At 38.1% G+C, this 20,135-nt stretch overlaps 1 protein-coding gene across 3 annotated transcripts in view; it reads right to left on the minus strand.

Moving 5' to 3' along the window:
• CFAP47 (cilia and flagella associated protein 47) overlaps window positions 1-20,135 on the minus strand; it is a 502,187-nt gene that overhangs the window by 226,300 nt on the left and 255,752 nt on the right. For 2 of the 3 annotated variants that reach the window (XM_070365964.1, XM_070365962.1), the window contains one exon: window positions 7,806-7,892. The exons of the other annotated variant lie outside the window; for it this stretch is intronic. In XM_070365964.1, the coding sequence (XP_070222065.1) occupies window positions 7,806-7,892 (87 nt within the window). The remainder of the gene's footprint in view (window positions 1-7,805; window positions 7,893-20,135) is intronic. 3 annotated transcript variants of the gene reach the window in all.

A 20,135-nucleotide genomic window follows, 5' to 3' on the forward strand; every position in this document is an offset into this window, starting at 1 on the left:
AATCACCTCCAATAATGACTTCCTTCTCAAGTTTCTCCAGCAGGGAAGGAAGATCTTTGTTATAATCTTTCACACTTCTGGGCTGGCATTCAGGGCTATATCCAAATCAAGCAGCAAATTCTCTGGTTCAAGTCTAGTTTTTATGAATCACATGAAGGAATATAAGAGAATCGATTTTTAGGTTAATTGCATCCTCCATGTGTCCAGGAGTTGATCAAAATCAGGTCCCATGGCCATCTGGGGGGCAGTTAAAATAGAATGTTTGATGTTTTTTGTACAACTTGGGCTCCTGAACAGCTGAGAAGTCTCTAAAATGAGGGGTGCTAACCTGTCATACAAAGAGAGTGATCTGTGAATTAAAATGGGGAAAAAAATTCCACCATTATGTCCACTGACTCTTAATAGCAATTGAAATCAAATCATGTACTATTAGCTGTACACAAGTATCTTTATATCACATTTCACTTCTTGCACATATATTTAGCTATTATTTATTTTCACTGCTACTTTCAAAGCATGGTAGTTATCTCTCCCAGTAGATGTTACTATGCATTGTGTTAATGAAGTACATATTTTAATATACTACAAGTTTTAAATATTTTGATACAGTACTCTACTAGACTATTTCTTTCCTCTGTGCTATGGACTGAACTGTGTCACCCTTAAATTCTATGTTGAAGTCTTAACTCTAAAAATGATTGTGTTTGGAGATAGGGCATGTGGGCCTGCTCAGTCACCTCAGGAGTGTTCAACTCTTTGCCACCCTATGGACTGTAGCCCACCAGGCTCCTCTTTCCATGGGATTCTCCAGGCAAGAAGAGTAGAGTGGGTTGCCATGCCCTTCTCCAGGGGACATTCCTGACCCAGGGATCAAACCCATGTTTCCTGTATCTTCTGCATTTCAGGTGGATTCTTAACCACTGAGCCACCAGGGAAGCCCCAGATAGGGCATATTGTAAGGTAAATTAAGGTTAAATGAGGCCATAAGGATGAGGCTCTAATAAGAAAGAATTAGCATCCTTATTAGAAGAGAAACCAATGAGCTCACCCTCTCTCCCTCCATGTGTGCATGAAGAAGAGGTCATGTGAGCACCCAGTGAGATGGCTGCTGCCTATAAGCCAAAAGAAGAGGCCTCAGAGTGAAACTTAACTTGCTGGCACCTTGGACTTTCCAGTCTCCAGGACTGTGAGAAATAACTTTCTGTTGTTTAAACCACCCATTCTGTGGTATTTTGTTATGGTAGCCCAAGGAGATTAAGACATTCTATAATCCTTGCTATTTATGTGCTTGTAAAAACACTATTTTTTGAAATAGAATAGGCTTCATTAGACTGCCAAAGAGCATTAAAACATTAAAACCAGGTATGAAACCCTAATCTAAAGCAAGAGGATCATGGCAGGTTGTTACTCTTAGTATATACATCTGGCTTTTGAGTCACTCTACTTTCCTTATAGACTTGGCCAAGTCTGTTACTAATTATTCAGTATAGTAGAATGAAATATTTTAAAATCATGGTTCTCCAAAACCCAGCTTTTTTTGGGGGGTGGGGTTTGGGCAAGAATCAGGACTCAGAAAGATATCTCTACCAGGACCTACTTTCATTTGGGTGGCTAATCTGGGCCTAACTCTCCTAGGAATAAGGATGAATGATGAAATCCCTAAGTTCACAGAGTATGTGGTCTGCCATGCAAAGCAACTCTGTAAGAATAAGTACAAAGTAGAATGGTAAACACTTCAACACCTCTTCAACTTGAACTCACACTTTCCTATGCCGACCCTGTAGTCCATATTTATAACCATATGCCTTGTAATTCTGGGCTCCCCTGGTGGTTTCCCCTCACCTGTCTGTCCCCTACTCCCCCAAAGCTTCTGCTATTCCCTCTTCCCATGATCCTTCTACACTTGTAGGAGAGTTCTCCCCTTGTTCTAGATTCTGGCCACCATATCGTACTATTATTTCAGATCCCAATCTGTACTTGATAAAGGAGAACATGGTCTATGCATGGAAAAAAAGTTACTAGGACCTCATTTTTCTTCAACAGTGTCTTCTCTTCCACATAAATCACAAAAATATCTACATAGTGATATTCCTTGCCAATCAGCTTATAGAACACATGCACACGTGTGTGTGTGTGTGTGTATTCTTTTCTCAGTATAACACATACTACTGAATGCATTCTGCCCTATACAACTGTCTCCATTTGGGTAGATTTATGTTTTCCTTCTCTGCTTGATGGCTGGCAACTTTAGGGCCAGATTTGTGACTTATTTATCCCAATACTTCTCCAGTACTAAGAAAAATGCTTGCGGTGCCACTTAGTAAAAATCTATTGAGTGATAAATAATTCAACGCTGCTGTAAAAAATAGCAAGTCATATCACTGAAGGAAATTATTTACAAAGTGCTCCTTTCTGAGCACTGCTGATCTATCACTCAATTTTAAAGTGTGACTAAAATCAGTCTCCTGTCCTGATCCTTTCTGATAATCCTTGAGATTTAATTAGAATAAAAACTTCTTAACTGCTCTTACTTGTGCTCATAGATCATATTCCCATAAAGCAAAATATGTGATGAATATGGTTTCCTCATGCATGTGGTTTCAAATGTGTTGTTTTATATGTATCTATTGCGTAAGAAGAGCAGTTTACAGAAACATTTAAAAAAAATTTTTAATAGGAAATCATTTTTTTTAATGCCACCTGAAAGATAATTTCAGTACTTTATGTCTCATTTGAGAAGAGATTATTTCTCATGTGGGGAGACATTAACTGAAGCGACTCTGAAGAGGAGCATCCATTAGAATGTGCTAGGTCATGCTACAGTTAACAACCCCACATCTCAGTGGATTAACACAATAGTTTACTTCTTGCTCACAAAACATGTCCATTCTAGGTGGAGAAGATACACTCAGAGTTCCTTTGTGAAGGAGGCCTCCATTCCTAAATGTGCCTCTCTAATAATTGTAGCAGGGAATGGGGACAGGAAAAATTACTCACTGGGTCTTAAAGCTACCACTTGAAAAAACAGTCAGTACTTCTCATATGCCATTGGCCAATTATGTGTTCATGCAGAATTTTAACATTAGTGGGGAAGTGTAGTATGTGCACTAAAAGAGGAAAAACAAGGATATTTGTAAGGAGCTCTAAGAAAAAAAATCTAGTTAGCTTATGGAGATTTTTAAATACTTTGTTCTCTTAACGTATGTAACATATATTACATAAGAGAACAATAAAAGTGTTTTTGAAAATAAAAATAAATAAATAAATAAATAAAAATCTCCGTAAGCTAATTGGATGATGAGACCTAGAAACCAGGCCACAGAGCAAGCCATCAGGACCTCAGAAGGAGCTACAGCAATGCTTCTAATAAATCTGTTCTGAATTGTCAGAAAAGCAGCCTCTTTGGTGAACTTGAGACGATTTGATCACAACTCAGTGTATGAATTAGGATCTCAGTTGTCCATATCAGCGCCGAAATGACACACCAAAGACCAGCCCTTTTCCTTGAGAAACTGTGTGACTTTAGCCTTCGTAAGTCTGGCCCTTTCTTTTGGTCTGGGAGACAGTCTTTACAGAGATGCACAGGAGTAAATGTGCAGTCCTTTAAACTAGCAGCTCGAATTTCTTCTTTGAGAGTTAATCTGCCGAAGCCTGACTATGCTCTCCCTGACCCAGTGCTCAATGTCACTGCATCTTTATGTTTCTTTTCTCACAGGAAGATTTGAAAGATGAATTAAGACAGTAGAGTGTTATAAAACCAAATGGAAGAGCCTATATGGGAAACAATGATCAATAAAGTTTGAGACTGTGGTAGACACACTTCTTAAGTGATACTTCAGGCTGAGCTGGGAATTGTTTTGGATGAGTATTTCCAAAGTTTCCTTCCTTTTCAAAATTAAATTATAAATGCTTCCATACTTGTTCAATTTTGCTTTTGATTTGAGAAGCATAACATAAAAAAAGATATCTTTACCTGTAGCTTGAGAATCTATGGCTTCAATAATTCTGGAATGTTAGGTCTAAATAAAACCATTTCAGAACATTGTATGAAAAAATCATGGTAAAATTTGGATACAGAATTTCCAAACTGTGTTCCAAATTATGAAGGTGGACTCACTTTTTCTCTTCATTAAAAGGATCTAACTTTGACTTACTTCTGCTCACAGATAGCTATAGCATTTCTTTGAGAATTGGCTATAGTTGAATTAGAATACTATAGATACTTCAAAAAATGAAGAACATGGCATCTGGTCCCATCACTTCATGGGAAATAGATGGGGAAACAGTGGAAACAGTGTCAGACTTTATTTTCCTGGGCTCCAAAATCACTGCAGATGGTGACAGCAGCCATAAAATTAAAAGACGCTTGCTCCTTGGAAGAAAAGTTATGATCAACCTAGACAGCATATTAAAAAGCAGAGACGTTACTTTGCCCACAAAGGTCTGTCTAGGCAAAGCTATGGTTTTTCCAGTAGTCATGTATGGATGTGACAGTTGGACCATAAAGAAAGCTGAGTGTCAAAGAATTGATGCTTTTGAACTGTGGCGTTGGAGAAGACTCTTGAGATTCCTTTTGACTGCAAGGAGATCCCACCAGTCCATCTTAAAGGAAATCAGTCCTGAGTATTCATTGGAAGGACTGATGCTGAAGCTGAAGCTTCAGTACTTTGGCCACCTGATGCAAAGAACTGACTCATTTGAAAAGACCCTGATGCTGGGAAAGATTGAGGGCAGGAGGAGAAGGGGATGACAGAGGATAAGATGGTTGGATGGCATCATCGACTCTACAGACGTGAGTTTGAGCAAGCAGAGCTGGTGATGGATAGGGAAGGCTGGCGGGCTGCAGTCCATGGGGTTGTAAAGAGTTGGACATGACTGAGTGACTGAAATGAACTGAACTGAAATTATTCACAATTAATGTGAGGAAATTGCTTCAAAGCCATTCAGGCAAAATCTGTGACCACAAAGCAACTTCTTGATCAAGAAACAAGGGATTGAAAAAAAATTTCAGGAGGAGAACTATTTACTGACGTTTTTTAAGCATTTAAAAGTAGCATTTCATACTACAAAGAAATTAACATAAATGCCTATAATACTCTATACCTATGATATTTATAATGCTGCCTTGGAGATCAATGCATTAATTCATATTTTATTGTTCACTAAAGCAAAATGTCCCCTGAAGAAGGAAATGAAAACCCATTCCAATGTTCTTGCCTGGGAAATCGGGTCACAAAGAGTTGTATACAACTGAGCAACTAAAAAAACAACAAAGCAAAGGGAGAAAGGAAGACTTTGAATGCCTTAGTTAAGTATGAAATTAGCATCCAACAAAACAAATTCAAACAAAAATGTTTTCTCCTAATCAATTTTTCTCACAGAAAATAAACCAATGGAAAAAAATCAAATATCATAATAAATGCAATGCTTATGATCTTCTAAAACAATTGGCTGTAATACAATTCATTTTGAAAAACAAACTATTCATTTTCATCTTAGTGAGATCTGCACAGTCCTTTAATGGTTCTGATGACTTTAACACTGGAATTCCTATGATATCAACATTGCCAAATCCTTGCCACTGGGAATGTTTTTGCATCTAAAAGGATGACACTGATGCTGCCAAGCACTACACAGAATCAATGGTATAAAATAAACTAACACCATAGTAAAGGTCAACATATACATGCACTTCTGTAATCAGATCAGATCAGTCAGTCAGTCGTGTCTGACTCTTTGCGACCCCATGAATCGCAGCACACCAGGCCTCCCTGTCCATCACCAACTCCCGGAGTTCACTGAGACTCACGTCCATTGAGTCAGTGATGCCATCCAGACATTTCATCCTCTGTCGTCCCCTTCTCCTCCTGCCCGCAATCCCTCCCAGCATCAGTCTTTTCCAATGAGTCAACTCTTCGCATGAGGTGGCCAAAGTACTGGAGTTTCAGCTTGAGCGTCATTCCTTCCAAAGAAATCCCAGGGCTGATCTCCTTCAGAATGGACTGGTTGGATCTCCTTGCGGTCCAAGGGACTCTCAAGAGTCTTCTCCAACACCACAGTTCAAAAGCATCAATTCTTCGGTGCTCAGCCTTCTTCACAGTCCAACTCTCACATCCATACATGACCACTGGAAAAACCATAGCCTTGACTAGACAGACCTTTGTTGGCAAAGTAATGTCTCTGCTTTTGAATATGCTATCTAGGTTGGTCATAACTTTCCTTCCAAGGAGTAAGCGTCTTTTAATTTCATGGCTGCAGTCACCATCTGTAGTGATTTTGGAGCCCAGAAAAATAAAGTCTGACACTGTTTCCCCTGTTTATTCATCTATTTCCCATGAAGTGGTGGGACTGGATGCCATGATCTTCGTTTTCTGAATGTTGAGCTTTAAGCCAACTTTTTCACTCTCCACTTTCACTCTCATTCATGCAAAGATGAGCTCGATAAAGGACAGAAATGGTATGGACCTAACAGAAGCAGAAGATATTAAGAAGAGATGGCAAGAATACACAGAAGAACTGTACAAAAAAGATCCTCATGACCCAGATAATCATGATGGTGTGATCACTGCCCTAGAGCCAGACATCCTGGAATGTGAAGTCAAGTGGGCCTTGGAAAGCATCACTACGAACAAAGCTAGTGGAGGTGATGGAATTCCAGTTGAGCTATTTCAAATCCTGAAAGATGATGCTGTGAAAGTGCTGCACTCAATATGCCAGCAAATTTGGAAAACTCAGCAGTGGCCACAGGACTGGAAAAGGTCAGTTTTCATTCCAATCCCAAAGAAAGGCAATGCCAAAGAATGCTCAAACTACCGCACTTCTATAATAGAAACCTGCATTTTTTTTTTTTTCTTCCTGCCTGGCTTTCTTCAACCTTTATAACATTGTTTTATTCTACTTCACTTTAAATAGTTATTCTATAGTTTAAAGACGATGAGACATATAAGGCAATCTAACTTTAAAAAATGGCTGCTTCTCTACTGAGAAGTCAAAGTTCCTTTCTAAACTAAATACAGACTTTATAACATGAATCAAATAAGCTTAAATACAGTCAATCTTCATGATCCACCAATCCAAAATTTGCAAATTCATCTTCTCACTAAAACTGATTTGGAACCCCAAAGTTAATACTCTTGGTAGTTTTCCAACTGTTCGTGGGCATGTGCAGAGTGATGGAAAATTCCAGTAGCTGATCACACAAGTTCCCAGCTGAGGTCAGACAAGGTGACACTGGGATTTTTTGTTTCTGCTCTCCAGCTTAGATGAGCAGAGGGTGGAGACAGTGGGGGGCAGTACAGAAGTACAGAAGTGCAAGCTGCTCTAGCTCTGAGGTACGAGGACAGGGTTTAAAACCCTCTCTGGCACCTGTCAGTGGGAATGCCTCAGGTAAATCATTTAACACTTCTGAACTTTATTTTCTCCTTGTAAAATACAGAAAGCAGAATCTACCAGGTTGGGTTGTTTTTAGGATTTATAATTACAATACATATGGTTATATAGATTTCTTCTCAGAGGAATGGTGGAATCCTCACTAACTGTTTGTGGCAACTTTATATACCATAAGTACCATGAACAATGGGAATCCATTGTATTTAATAAAGTGCATATGTATTCAATTTTCATGTCCATAAACCTAGTAATACATAAAGAGAATAACGATTGTGAATAATATAAATAATATATATAATATAATATAAATATTTCAAATAAATGAAAACTACTGCATAATTATGTAACAAATTTACTTGAATGCTAATTTCTCAAATTTTTTCCTGAGATAATCAAGAGCATATACAGAAATTTACCGGTGGTTCAAGACGTCAACAGATTCTTCATATTCAGTTAATTGGGATGGCAAAGAGATAAATGTTAAGGATTCCACCAGAATGACACTAAAATACATGAAAAAAGGATTATTTTTAATTCTACTGTAATAAAATTCAGATGACCACAAAACATTCTTCCTTTAAATCATTTCCATTTACCATAAAATATAATTAGAATCAGAATAAATTACAGTTCAAACAGTCCATGTGCTCTCATTCAGTAATTCAAAACATGTTAGAAATAAAAGATGTTGAATGGAAACAGGTTAAAAAAAATGATATTTTTATATGTAAAGTCAACACTGAATTCTCATAACAAGGAAACTTAGAGCAAAAATGACCAACCAAATTATATTCCGAAAAGAAAGAAGAAATTATACATTGACCTTAATACACTGTCAGAGTTATACACACTTAATAATATCTAATCTGGACTTACCAGGTGGCTCAGTGGTAAAGAATCTGCCTGCCAATGCAGGAGATGTGGGTTTGATCCCAGGGTCAGGAAGATGCCCTGAAGTAGGGAATGGCAACCCACTCCAGTATTCTTGCCTGGGAAATCCCTTGGGCAGAGAAGCCTGGTGGGCTACAGTCCATGGTCACAAAAGAGTTGAACACAACTTAGCCACTAAACAAAAACAAAAATCTTATGTCTAGAAAAGAGAAATATTTCTCTCAGGAGTGGACATGAAATTTGGGTACCTAGTAAAATCAATGCATTGATAATTATGCTATCATCCGGAATCAAACAGAAATTCAGTCCTTCCTATATAAAAAAGGTCATTCCTTCAAGAAACAGTTATGGAGACCCCATTACATGTTAGGTGTAGGACTAAGTACTGGAAAGTACAAACATGAATATGCTATCTTCCAAGCCTTAGATTAAATAGATGGGGAAACAATGGAAACAGTGAGAGACTTTATTTGGGGGGGGGGCTCCAAAATCACTGCAGATGGTGACTGCAGCCATGAAATTAAAAGACTTTTGCTCCTTGGAAGAAAAGCTATGACCAACCTAGACAGCATATTAGAAAGCAGAGACATTACTTTGCCAATAAAGGTCGGTTTAGTCCAGGCTATGGTTTTTCCAGTAATCATGTATGCATGTGAGAGTTGGACTATGAAGAAAGCTAAGTGTAGAAGAATTGATGCTTTTGAACTGTGGTTTTGAAGAGAGTCCCTTGGACTGCAAGGAGATCAAACCAGTCAATCCTAAAGGAAATCAGTCCTGAATATTCATTGGAACAGCTGATGCTGAAGCTGAAACTCCAATACTTTGGCCACCTGATGTGAAGAACTGACTCAACTGAAAAGACCCTGATGCTGGGAAAGACTGAAGGCAGGAGGAGAAGGGGATGACAGAGGATGAGATGGTTGGATGGCATCACGAATGCAATGGACATGAGTTTGAGTAGGCTCTGGGAGCTGGTGATGGACAGGGATACCTGGCGTGCTGCAGTCCATGGGGTCACAAAGAGTCAGACACGACTGAGTGACTGAACTGACTCTAGCCTTAGGTTGCCCACAATATAATGGAGAATAGTGTGGAAATGATACCCTAGTGGCAGGGTAAAGATTTCATGAAGAGTCATGTCAGGAATGCCTAATTCCTCTTGCAGAGTTGAACTGAATCTGTAAAATATTGTTAAGAACAGATTTATCTAAACTTAATTTGTTAACAGAAATCTTTTTTATTATGTAACAGTTATTAAGATCTCATCGGAGAAGGCAATGGCACCCCACTCCAGTACTCTTGCCTGGAAAATCCCATGGACAGAAGAACCTGGAAGGCTGCAGTCCATGGGGTCACTGAGGGTCGGACACGACTGAGTGACTTCACTTTCACTTTTCACTTTCATGCATTGGAGAAGGCAATGGCACCCCACTCCAGTACTCTTGCCTGGAAAATCCCATGGATGGAGGAGCCTGGTAGGCTGAGTCCATGGGGTCGCTGAGGGTCGGACACGACTGAGTGACTTCACTTTCACTTTTCACTTTCATGCATTGGAGAAGGAAATGGCAAGCCACTCCAGTGTTCTTGCCTGGAGAATCCCAGGGATGGGGAGCCTGGTGGGCTGCCGTCTAAGGGGTCACACAGAGTCGGACACGACTGAAGTGACTTAGCATTAAGATCTCACAATACTAGCTTAATAGTGGAAAACAGATCAGTAATAAAATCAATCAAATATTTTAGTCTAAAAATACACACACATTCATGAACATGCATACACAAACTAAAATGCAATACATTTATATATCTTAATGTTTGAATGCTGGTATCAGTTTTTGTCTTTTTGGTTTAACTTGTTATTTCTGATGCCTTCATAAAGGGTTGTAAAGGATTTTATAAATATTAAATACTAAAAAGTTTTAAATAAGACAAAATTAACCGTAAAAAAGTGTAAACTATGAATGATGAAAGTTATGTATCAAACTGGAAGAATTGCTTATATAAATTTACAGTTAAGCAAATGTAGGAATAAATCCTCTCCAGAGAGCAATTTATATTTAAAGTAATGCACTAAATTCTCATTTAAATTTCATAAAATTATGAGGCAGAAAACATTTATAACATTTCTTTATATTTCTATAAATCCATGGTGAATCATTGGGCAATTTATTTTGGTAATAATGTGTTCTGACTAAAAAATAATCACAGGCATAATAGTATTTGACACACAAATAAAAAGACTAAACCAACATAATAAATATTAGATTTTTCACATACTATACATGTACCATTTTGAGATAAACTAGCATTCTGTATGCTTCTGTTTAAAAAGTCCCTGCTTAATTACAATGAACATACTTTGCTCAAAATAGATATATTAACTTTAAAAATGAAATATATACTGCCATTAACACAGAAAAAGATCCTGTTTGACTAGTGCAGTTTCTAAATCAGCAGTCCTAACATTTTAATGTGCATTATTATCATCTGGAGTGCTTGTTCAAAATGCAGATTCCCAAGCTTCTGTTTGTATGAATTCTGAGTTAGTAAGTCTGGCATGGGCTCCACTGAACTCTCCAGATGTTTTTTAAGTAGCCTGTCTATGGGTTAAACTCTGATCACTCTTCAATTATACCAGCACTGCTTTAACATTAATGTACAAATAAATATTCTGGAGATGCTGTTCAATGCAGATTCTGATTCAACTGCATTAGAGTGGGCCTGAGATTCTGGTTTTCTAATAAGCTCCCAGGTGATGGTGATTTTGCTGACTCAGAGATCACATTGTAAGAAGCACAAGTCTGATCTAAAACAAAAAACATATTTTAAATAATAAAACCAAGCCACTAGGAAAACAAAAGCAGGGAATGGTTTAGAATAACCATTTTCACACCTATATAAAATCACTAAAAACACTGGAAAAATTTGTCCAAATTAACTTTCTCAGAATTGCAGCTAACTAAAGAAAAGCTTGCAGCAATCTGAATGGTGTTTACACAAGAAAAGTTTCCAGGGACTTCCCTGGTACTCCAGTGCTTAAGAATCCACCTGCTAATGCAAAGGACACAGGTTCAATCCCTGGTCCTCAAAGATCCCACATGCCAGGGAACAACTAAGCCTGAGAGCCACAACTACTGAGCCTACATGCTTCAACTACTGAAGCCTGTGTGCCTAGAGCCTGTGCTCCTCAACAAGAGAAGCCACCACAATGAGCAGCCTGTGCACCGCAACTAGAGAGTAGCCTCCACTTGCTGCAAGTAGAGAGCACACACATGCAGTAATGAAGACAAAGCAAAAAAAAAAAAAAAAAAAAGCTTCCAAACCTTGGTAAGAACAGTAGAGTTTGCAGCCTTGTAATTTTTATGTTGTAACTCCCCTCCTCCTCTCCATAGCTCTGCAGTAGCCTTGAAAACGAACTGCCTTGCAACCAAGGTAACTTAAAAAATGCTCAGGCTTGCTGCCACAGGAAGGAATACTGAGGTTGGAGCTCTTCAAAAAGAGGTCCCATCCCTCATCATTGTTACTGTGCAACCTGTCTCAAAGCTCCCTAGAAGAACTCAGTATGCACTGTGTTGCTTTAATCTAAGCAACTGACTCAAAGTAAAACAACTATTCCCAGGATGTTTGTTGAAAACAATCAGTAACAGTTATGCCTGAGGCTGCCACAGCAACTGGATCAAGAGCCTGAGAAAACATAAAAGGAAGATCTGGAGACAACACGCCCATAGGAGAAATTGCAACAGCTCAGTAGAGTCCTAAAATATGTCAAGGACCTTCAGTCCCACTTACAGATATACCTGTTGTTCAGTTACCAAGTCATGGCAAACTCTTCGTGACTCCATGGACTACAACACGTCAGGCTTCCCTGTCCTTCACTGTCTTTGGGAGTTTGCTCAAAATCATATCCACTGAGTTGGTGATGCCATCTCACCTTCTGTTACCCCCTTGTCCTCTTGCCCTCAATCTTTCCTAGCATCATGGTCTTTTCCAATGAGTCAGCTCTTCTCATCAGGTGGCCAAAGTTCTGGAGCTTCAGCTTCAGCATCAGTCCTTCCAATGAATATTTAGGGTTGATTTCATTTAGGATGCACTGGTTTGATTTCCTTGCTGTCCAAGCGACTGTCAAGAGTCTTCTCTGGCACCACAATTCAAAAGCATCAATCCTTTGGCACTCAGCCTTCTTTATGGTCCAACTCTCACATCTATACATGACTACTGGAAAAACTGTAGCTTTGACTATTCAGACCTTTGTCGGCAAAGTGATGTCTCTGCTTTTTACTATGTTGTCTAGTTTTGTCATAGTGTTCCTTCTAAGGAGCAAGCATCTTTTAATTTTGTGGCTGCAATCACTCTCTACAGTGATTTTGGAGCACAAGAAAATAAAAGCTGTCACTGTTTTCAATCTTCCCCCATCTATTTGCCATGAAGTTCTGAGAGTGGATGCCATGATCTTAGTTTTTTTAAAGTTGAGTTTTAAGCCAGCTTTTGGACTTTCCATTTTCACACTCATCAAGAAGCTCTTTAGTTCCTCTTCACTTTTTGCCCTCAGAGAGGTATCATCTGCATATCTGAAGTTGTTGATGTTACTCCCAGCAATCTTGACTGCAGCTGATTCATCTAGCCTGGCATATAAGTGAAATGAACAAGGTGATAGTATACAGCCTTGACATACTCCTTTCCCAATTTGGAATCAGTCTGGTGTTCCATGTCCAGTTCTAACTATTGCTTCTTGACCTGCATACAGATTTCTCAGGAGGCAGGTAAGGTGGTCTGGTATTCCCATCTCTTTAAGAATTCTCCACAGTTTGTTATTTTGCCATTCTCTTCTCTAGTGACAGAGACAAATACGTCTCACCAAGTAAAGAATATCAGTACAGAGAAATTATACAAAAGAACTAATTATAAATTCTGGACTTAGAAAGTACAATACCTGAAGTAAAAAAGCAGTTCAGTTTAGTTCAGTTCAGTCGCTCAGTCATGTCCGACTCTTTGTGATCCCATGAATCGCAGCACACCAGGCCTTTGTGTCCATCACCAACTCCCATTCACTCAGACTCATGTCCATTGAGTTGGTGATGCCATCCAGCCATCTCATCCTCTGTCGTCCCCTTTTCCTCTCCAATCCCTCTCAGCATCAGTCTTTTCCAATGAGTCAACTCTTCGCATGAGGTGGCCAAAGTACTGGAGTTTCAGCTTTAGCATCATTCCTTCCAAAGAAATCCCAGGGCTGATCTCCTTCAGAATGGACTGGTTGGATCTCCTTGCAGTCCAAGGGACTTTCAAGACTCTTCTCCAACACCACAGTTCAAAAACACCAATTCTTCAGCGCTCCGCTTTCTTCACAGTCCAACTCTCACATCCATACATGACCACAGGAAAAACCATAGCCTTGACTAGACAGACCTTTGTTGGCAAAGTAATGTCTCTGCTTTTGAATATGCTATCTAGGTTGGTCATAACTTTCCTTCCAAGGAGTAAGTGTCTTTTAATTTCATGGCTGCAGTCACCATCTGCAGTGATTTTGGAGCCCCCCAAAATAAAGTCTGACACTGTTTCCACTGTTTCCCCATCTATTTCCCATGAAGTGATGGGACCAGATGCCATGATCTTTGTTTTCTGAATGTTGAGCTTTAAGCCAACTTTTTCACTCCCCTCTTTCACTTTCATCAGGAGGCTCTTTAGTTCCTCTTCACTTTCTGCCATAAGGGTGGTATCATCTGCATATCTGAGGTTATTGGTATTTCTTCTGGCAATCTTGATTCCAGCTTGTGCTTCCTCCAGCCCAGCATTTCTCATGATGTACTCTGCATAGAAGTTAAATAAGCAGGGTGACAATATACAGCCTTGACGTACTCCTTTTCCTATTTGGAACCAGTCTGTTGTTCCATGTCCAGTTCTAACTGTCGCTTCCTGACCTGCATACAAATTTCTCAAGAGGCAGGTCAGGTGGTCTGGTATTCCCATCTCTTGAAGAATTTTCCACAGTTTATTGTGATCCACAGAGTCAAAGGCTTTGGCATAGTCAATAAAGCAGAAATAGATGTTTTTCTGGAACTCTCTTGCTTTTTCCATGATCTAGCGGATGTTGGCAATTTGATCTCTGGTTCCTCTGCCTTTTCTAAAACCAGCTTGAACATCAGGAAGTTCACGGTTCACGTAGTGCTGAAGCCTGGCTTGCAGAATTTTGAGCATTACTTTACTAGCATGTGAGATGAGTGCAATTGTGCGGTAGTTTCAGCATTCTTTGGCATTGCCTTTCTTTGGGATTGGGATGAAAACTGACCTTTTCCAGTCCTGTGGCCACTGCTGAGTTTTCCAAATTTGCTGGCATATTGAGTGCAGCACTTTCACAGCATCATCTTTCAGGATTTGAAATAGCTCAACTGGAATTCCATCACCTCCACTAGCTTTTTTCTAATGATGCTTTCTAAGGCCCACTTGACTTCACATTCCAGGATGTCTGGTTCTAGGTGAGTTATCATACCATCGTGATTATCTTGGTCATGAAGATCTGTTTTGTACAGTTCTTCTGTGTATTCTTGTCACCTCTTATTAATATCTTTTGCTTCTGTTAGGTCCATACCATTTCTGTCCTTTATTGAGCCCATCTTTGCATGAAATGTTCCCTTGGTATCTCTAATTTTCTTGAAGAGATAGAGGGAAAAGCAGTAGAGGGACTCAACTGCAGGTTTGAGGTGACAAAAAACCAGTACACTTAAAGATAGGTCAAATAAAATGATTACTTTCAAACAATGGAAAGAAAAAAGAATGAAGAAAAATTAACATTAATTAAAAATTTAGCCTCAGAGAACCATGGGAGACCATCAGATAGCCAAATGTAAGCCTATTCAGAATCCCAAAAGACAAGAGAAAAAAAAAAAAAAAAGAGGCAGACAGACAATGTGAAGAAATAAATGATGAAAACTTTCAAAATTTGATAAAAATATTAATTTACACATCTAAGAAGTACAAAATATTCTGTGCAGGATAAATTCAAGATGATCCATAACTAGACAATAAGAGTCAAATCATTGAGAGGCCAAGACACAGTAAGAAGCAGAAGAGAACTGACTTAACAACTGTGTTGCTCCTCAATGGGGAGGGAGGTGGGAGGGGGGTTCAGGATGGGGAACACATGTACACCCATGCTGGATTCATGTTGATATATGGCAAAACCAATACAATATTGTAAAGTAATTAGCCTCTAATTAAAATATATTTAAAATAAAAGAAAAAAAAAGATTAAGAATTAAATTCCCATTTAAAACCTAAAGAACAAAATGCAATGGGATGATGTATACAGCATGCTGAATGATTATCAATAAGGTATACTATATACAGGAAAACTATCCTTCAGAAATTAAGAAGAAATTAAAATATTACCAAATAAAAAAATGAAAGAATTCATTGCTAACAGACCTATCCTATAAAAAAATACTACCAGAATTCCCTTAGGCTAAAGTAAAAGGACACTAGAAATGAACTTTAAACCACATGATGAAATAAAAAGCATACATAAAGTTAACTACACAGGCAACTCTATAAAACAAATTATAAATGTACTTTATTTTCAATGTACCCTTTTTGTTATCCTTTCTGATTTAAAATAAAACAGTACCAGACAATAAATATAAAACTGTTTTATGGGCTTATAACTTACAAAGATATAATGAGTATAACAATAATAGCATTAACAAGAGGCTAGGAAAAGGAGATACACTGAAGCAAAATTTCTAAGTTTACAGTAAAATTAAGTTGGTGTCTAATATGAACTAGACTGTTTAAATTAACATGCTAATTATAATCTTCAGGATGACTACAGAGAAAAATTTTAGAAAACATATAGTAAAAGAAATGAAATTTTTAAAGGCACACTAAACTGTACTGTATCAGAGATTATATTAAGTGTAATGGGATTAACTCTCTAATCAAAAGGCAGAGATGGACAAAATGGAAAAAAAAATAGACTAGAAAAAAGACAAATGTTGGTTCAAAGTCACAACCAGATTGGGAACAAAAGAAGAATAATAAAATACCACGTAAATAGTAACAAAAAGAGAACTGGAGTGGCTATACTAATAACAGACAAAATAGAACTTAGATCAAACACTGCTCTTAGCATGACAGCATGAGAGCTCCATGGATCAATTTCCAGTAAAATGAGTTCAAATATAAAACCCAACTATTTAAACTCTCTGGAAATGATCTTAAAGGGATATAGCCAATTAAAAAAAAAAAAAAGCTATTCAATAGTAATTACTAAATTCAGTAAGCAAAGATGTAGGACTTCCCTACATGGTAAGGAAGTCCAGTGGTCCAGTGGTAAAGAATCTTAAAGAATCTACCTGCTAATGCAGGGGACACAAGTTCAATCCCTTGTCCAGGAAGATTCCACATGCCGCTGGGCAACTAAGCCCCTGCATCACAACTACTGAAGCTGACATGCTCTACAGCCCGTGCTCTGCAACAAGAGAAACCACTGCAACAAGAAGCCCACACACCATAAGAGAGTAGCCCCCACTCACTGCAACTAGAGAAAGTCCACACAACGAAGCAACGAAGACCCAGCACAGCCAAAAATAATAAATCAATAAATAAAAAAGAGATGTAGTCTGAGGCATTTGAACCAAGACTACTCACTCTTTCCTTCTTCCCCACCCAATTAAGAAAGAAACTCTACTCCAGACTAGTACAGCTAGGGACAGAGGACACATTAGTTTCCTAGCTCCCAGGTGGAGAACCATCTTTCTGAGAGATGTATGACATCAACATTTCTCATCCTGCCCCAAGTACATGTTGCTGAGGCTATGTTCAGGCAAATGCAGCTGAGAGGAGCCGAGGGGCTTCCTTCTTCCACCCAGTACCCAATCATGGACCACAAGCTCTGCATGAGTGTGAAATCACCATTGCCCCAGCTTACAAAGTGGTGGTTCTATGCTGGGAGAAGCAAACCAGGAAGACCTGAAACTACTTCCCCCCACCCTACCTAGCATTCAGGTCCTAATATGGGGGTGTTACTTCAAGAAAAGTTTACCATTGTCCCCCTTTCTACCAACACAGTCATGGCTCAGAAATTTTACCTAGAGGGAGAAGCTGACCTTAATACATATAGCTCTTAATCTCTTCACAAAGGACCTGATTTCATTTTCGAAAACAAGTGAAGATAAACCCAAGGGTGCTCTTAAAACTAGTGCAGTTGTGGTGAAAGGCAATTAGGAGGAACCCTGCTAGTTTGTTGGAGAAAACTGGGGAAAGAGACAACTGAGAGGAGCCCTTGTGGAGACGGAATAAATCTCAAACATTGACCTAAGGGACTATTATTTCAAAGGAGCTGGCTTTGATTGAATTAGTCTGAGGAGCAATTTATACCTTCCACAGAATTCAAATCAGGGAAATTTAATAGCTAAGTGTGGACACAGAAAGACACGGTCAAAGAAAGCTATGCCAAAACCATCATTATCCAAGAGTGACTGTGGGCATAGTCAAGACTGTATCCCCTAGAAGCAATATTAGAAGGTTCACACTATGTATGTGAGGCATTTTTTGAGGGGGAGGGGGAGTAAACATCTCTAAAATAAGCCAGCCATGTAGTAAAAAATTAAACAAGCAAACAACATTAAAAATCATGTGGGAGATGAGACCAGAATTTTCAAAAATGTCCAGTTTCCAACATAACAATTATGAAACAAGCAAAGAAACAATAAAATAGGTATGCAAGAAAAGCTGCTGGATAGTGATCAGCTCTCATATTTAACAGAAAACCAACTCAAAATAGCCATTGTAAATGTCTTAAAAAACTAAGGAAACTATGACTAAAGAAGTAAAGGAAAGCATGATGATGAAATTAATAAAAAAGAACCAAATGAAAATTCTGGATTTGTAAACTACAATAACAGATTGTAAAAAATCACTAGAGGGGCTCAGGAGATTTGAATTGGTAGGAAAAAGAAGAATTAATAAACTTCAAGACTGACAGAGATTATGTAGTCTGAAGAACAGAGAGAAAAATGAATAAAGAAAGATAAACAATCACATACATATATGGTACACAATTAAATGCACCAACACATGTTTAATGAAATAAGCCAAAAGAGAGGAAAAAAGAAAAGAAAAAACATCGGAAAAATAAGGTGAGTGAACATAGCTGGAAGTGTCACACTCTCCGATCTCAAATAATATCAAGCTATAGCAATTAAAACAGTATGATATTTGCACAAAAACAGACACTTAGATCAATGGAACAGAATTGAGAGCTGAGAAATAAATCCACACATATATGATGAATATGATGAATTAATTTACAACAAAGGAGCCAAAAATATACAAGAGGGTAAGGACAGTTTCTTCAGTAAGTGGTGCTGGGAAAACAAATTAGCCACATGTAAAAGAATGAAACTAGACCACTATTTTATACCATACACAAAAATTACTCAAAAACAGATTAAAGATCAGAACATAAGACCTAAAACTATAAAACTCCTAGAAGAAAACACATGCTTATGTAAACTCCTTGATATAGGTCTTAGTGATATTTTGAGTCTTGACACCAGAAGTAAAAGCAACAAAAGCAAAAATAAAGAAGTGGGACTACATCAAAATATAAAGCTTCTGCACAGCAAAGGAAACCATCAACGAAATATAAAAGCAATCTTCTGAATGGGAGAAAATATTTGCAAATCAATTATCTGGTAAGGAGCTAATATCCAAAATATAACAATCACACAACTCTGTAGCAAAGAAACAAGCAATCTGATTAAAAACTGGGCAGAAGACCTGAATACACACTTTCCAAAGAAGACATACAGATGGCCAAAGGCACATGAAGAGATGCTTAACATAATTAATCACGCATGCCTGTGTGCTAAGTCACTTCCATCATGTCCAACTCTTTGTGATCCTATGGACTGTAGCCCACCAGGCTACTCTGTCCAACAGGATTTTCCAGGCAAGAATACTAGACTGGATAGCCATTTCCTCCTCCAGGGGATCTTCCCAAACCTGTATCTCCTACACTGGCAGGTGGATTCTTTACTGCTGAGCCACCAGGGAAGACCTAACAACGTGGTATTATGCTCTATCTAAAACATTTGTTAAGAATGTAATTCTCATGTTAAGAATTCTTAACATAGAAAAGAAAAAAGGAATACAAGGAAACTTTTGGAAGTGATGAGTATGCTTATTGCTTTAATTGCTGTGGTAGCATCACGGTACATGCATACATCCAAACTCATCAAATTATATACTTTAAATGTACATTTTTTTCCATATCAATTATACCACAAATGTTTTTAAATAAAGAAAAATAATAGAAAATATCAAAGAAACTAGGAGAAGGGTCTTTGAAAATATCAAGAAAATTAACAAATATTTACCTACACTGATTAAGAATAAAGGAGAGAAAAATCAAATTAACTGAACTAAGGGATGGAAGAAGGGCCATCACAACTGCTTTTGCAGAAAAAAAAGAAAAAACAAGGATTATAAGGGAATACTATGTAAAATTCCATGCCAACGACTTAGATAATTTAGAAGAAATATACAAATTTCTAGAGTGGCACAAACGACCAAACCGATTCAAAAAGAAACAGAAAATCTGAATAAGCCATAACAAGTAAAGAGACGGAATTAGTAATAAACTGAAGTTCCCACAAAGCAAAGCTCAGAGACAGATGGCTTCAGTTGTGAATTCTAGCAAACGTTAAAAGAATTAATACCAATCCTTCACAAACTCTCCCCAAAAATATAATGGAAAGGACCACTTCCCAAATCTTTCTCTAAAGCTATTACTGGTGATATAAAAAACAGATAAATACATCACAAGAAAAGAAAGTAAATCCTGTGGTTATAAATGCAAATTC

The sequence above is a fragment of the Bos mutus genome, chromosome X, assembly GCF_027580195.1.
Source record: "Bos mutus isolate GX-2022 chromosome X, NWIPB_WYAK_1.1, whole genome shotgun sequence".
Taxonomy (NCBI): Eukaryota; Metazoa; Chordata; class Mammalia; order Artiodactyla; family Bovidae; genus Bos; species Bos mutus.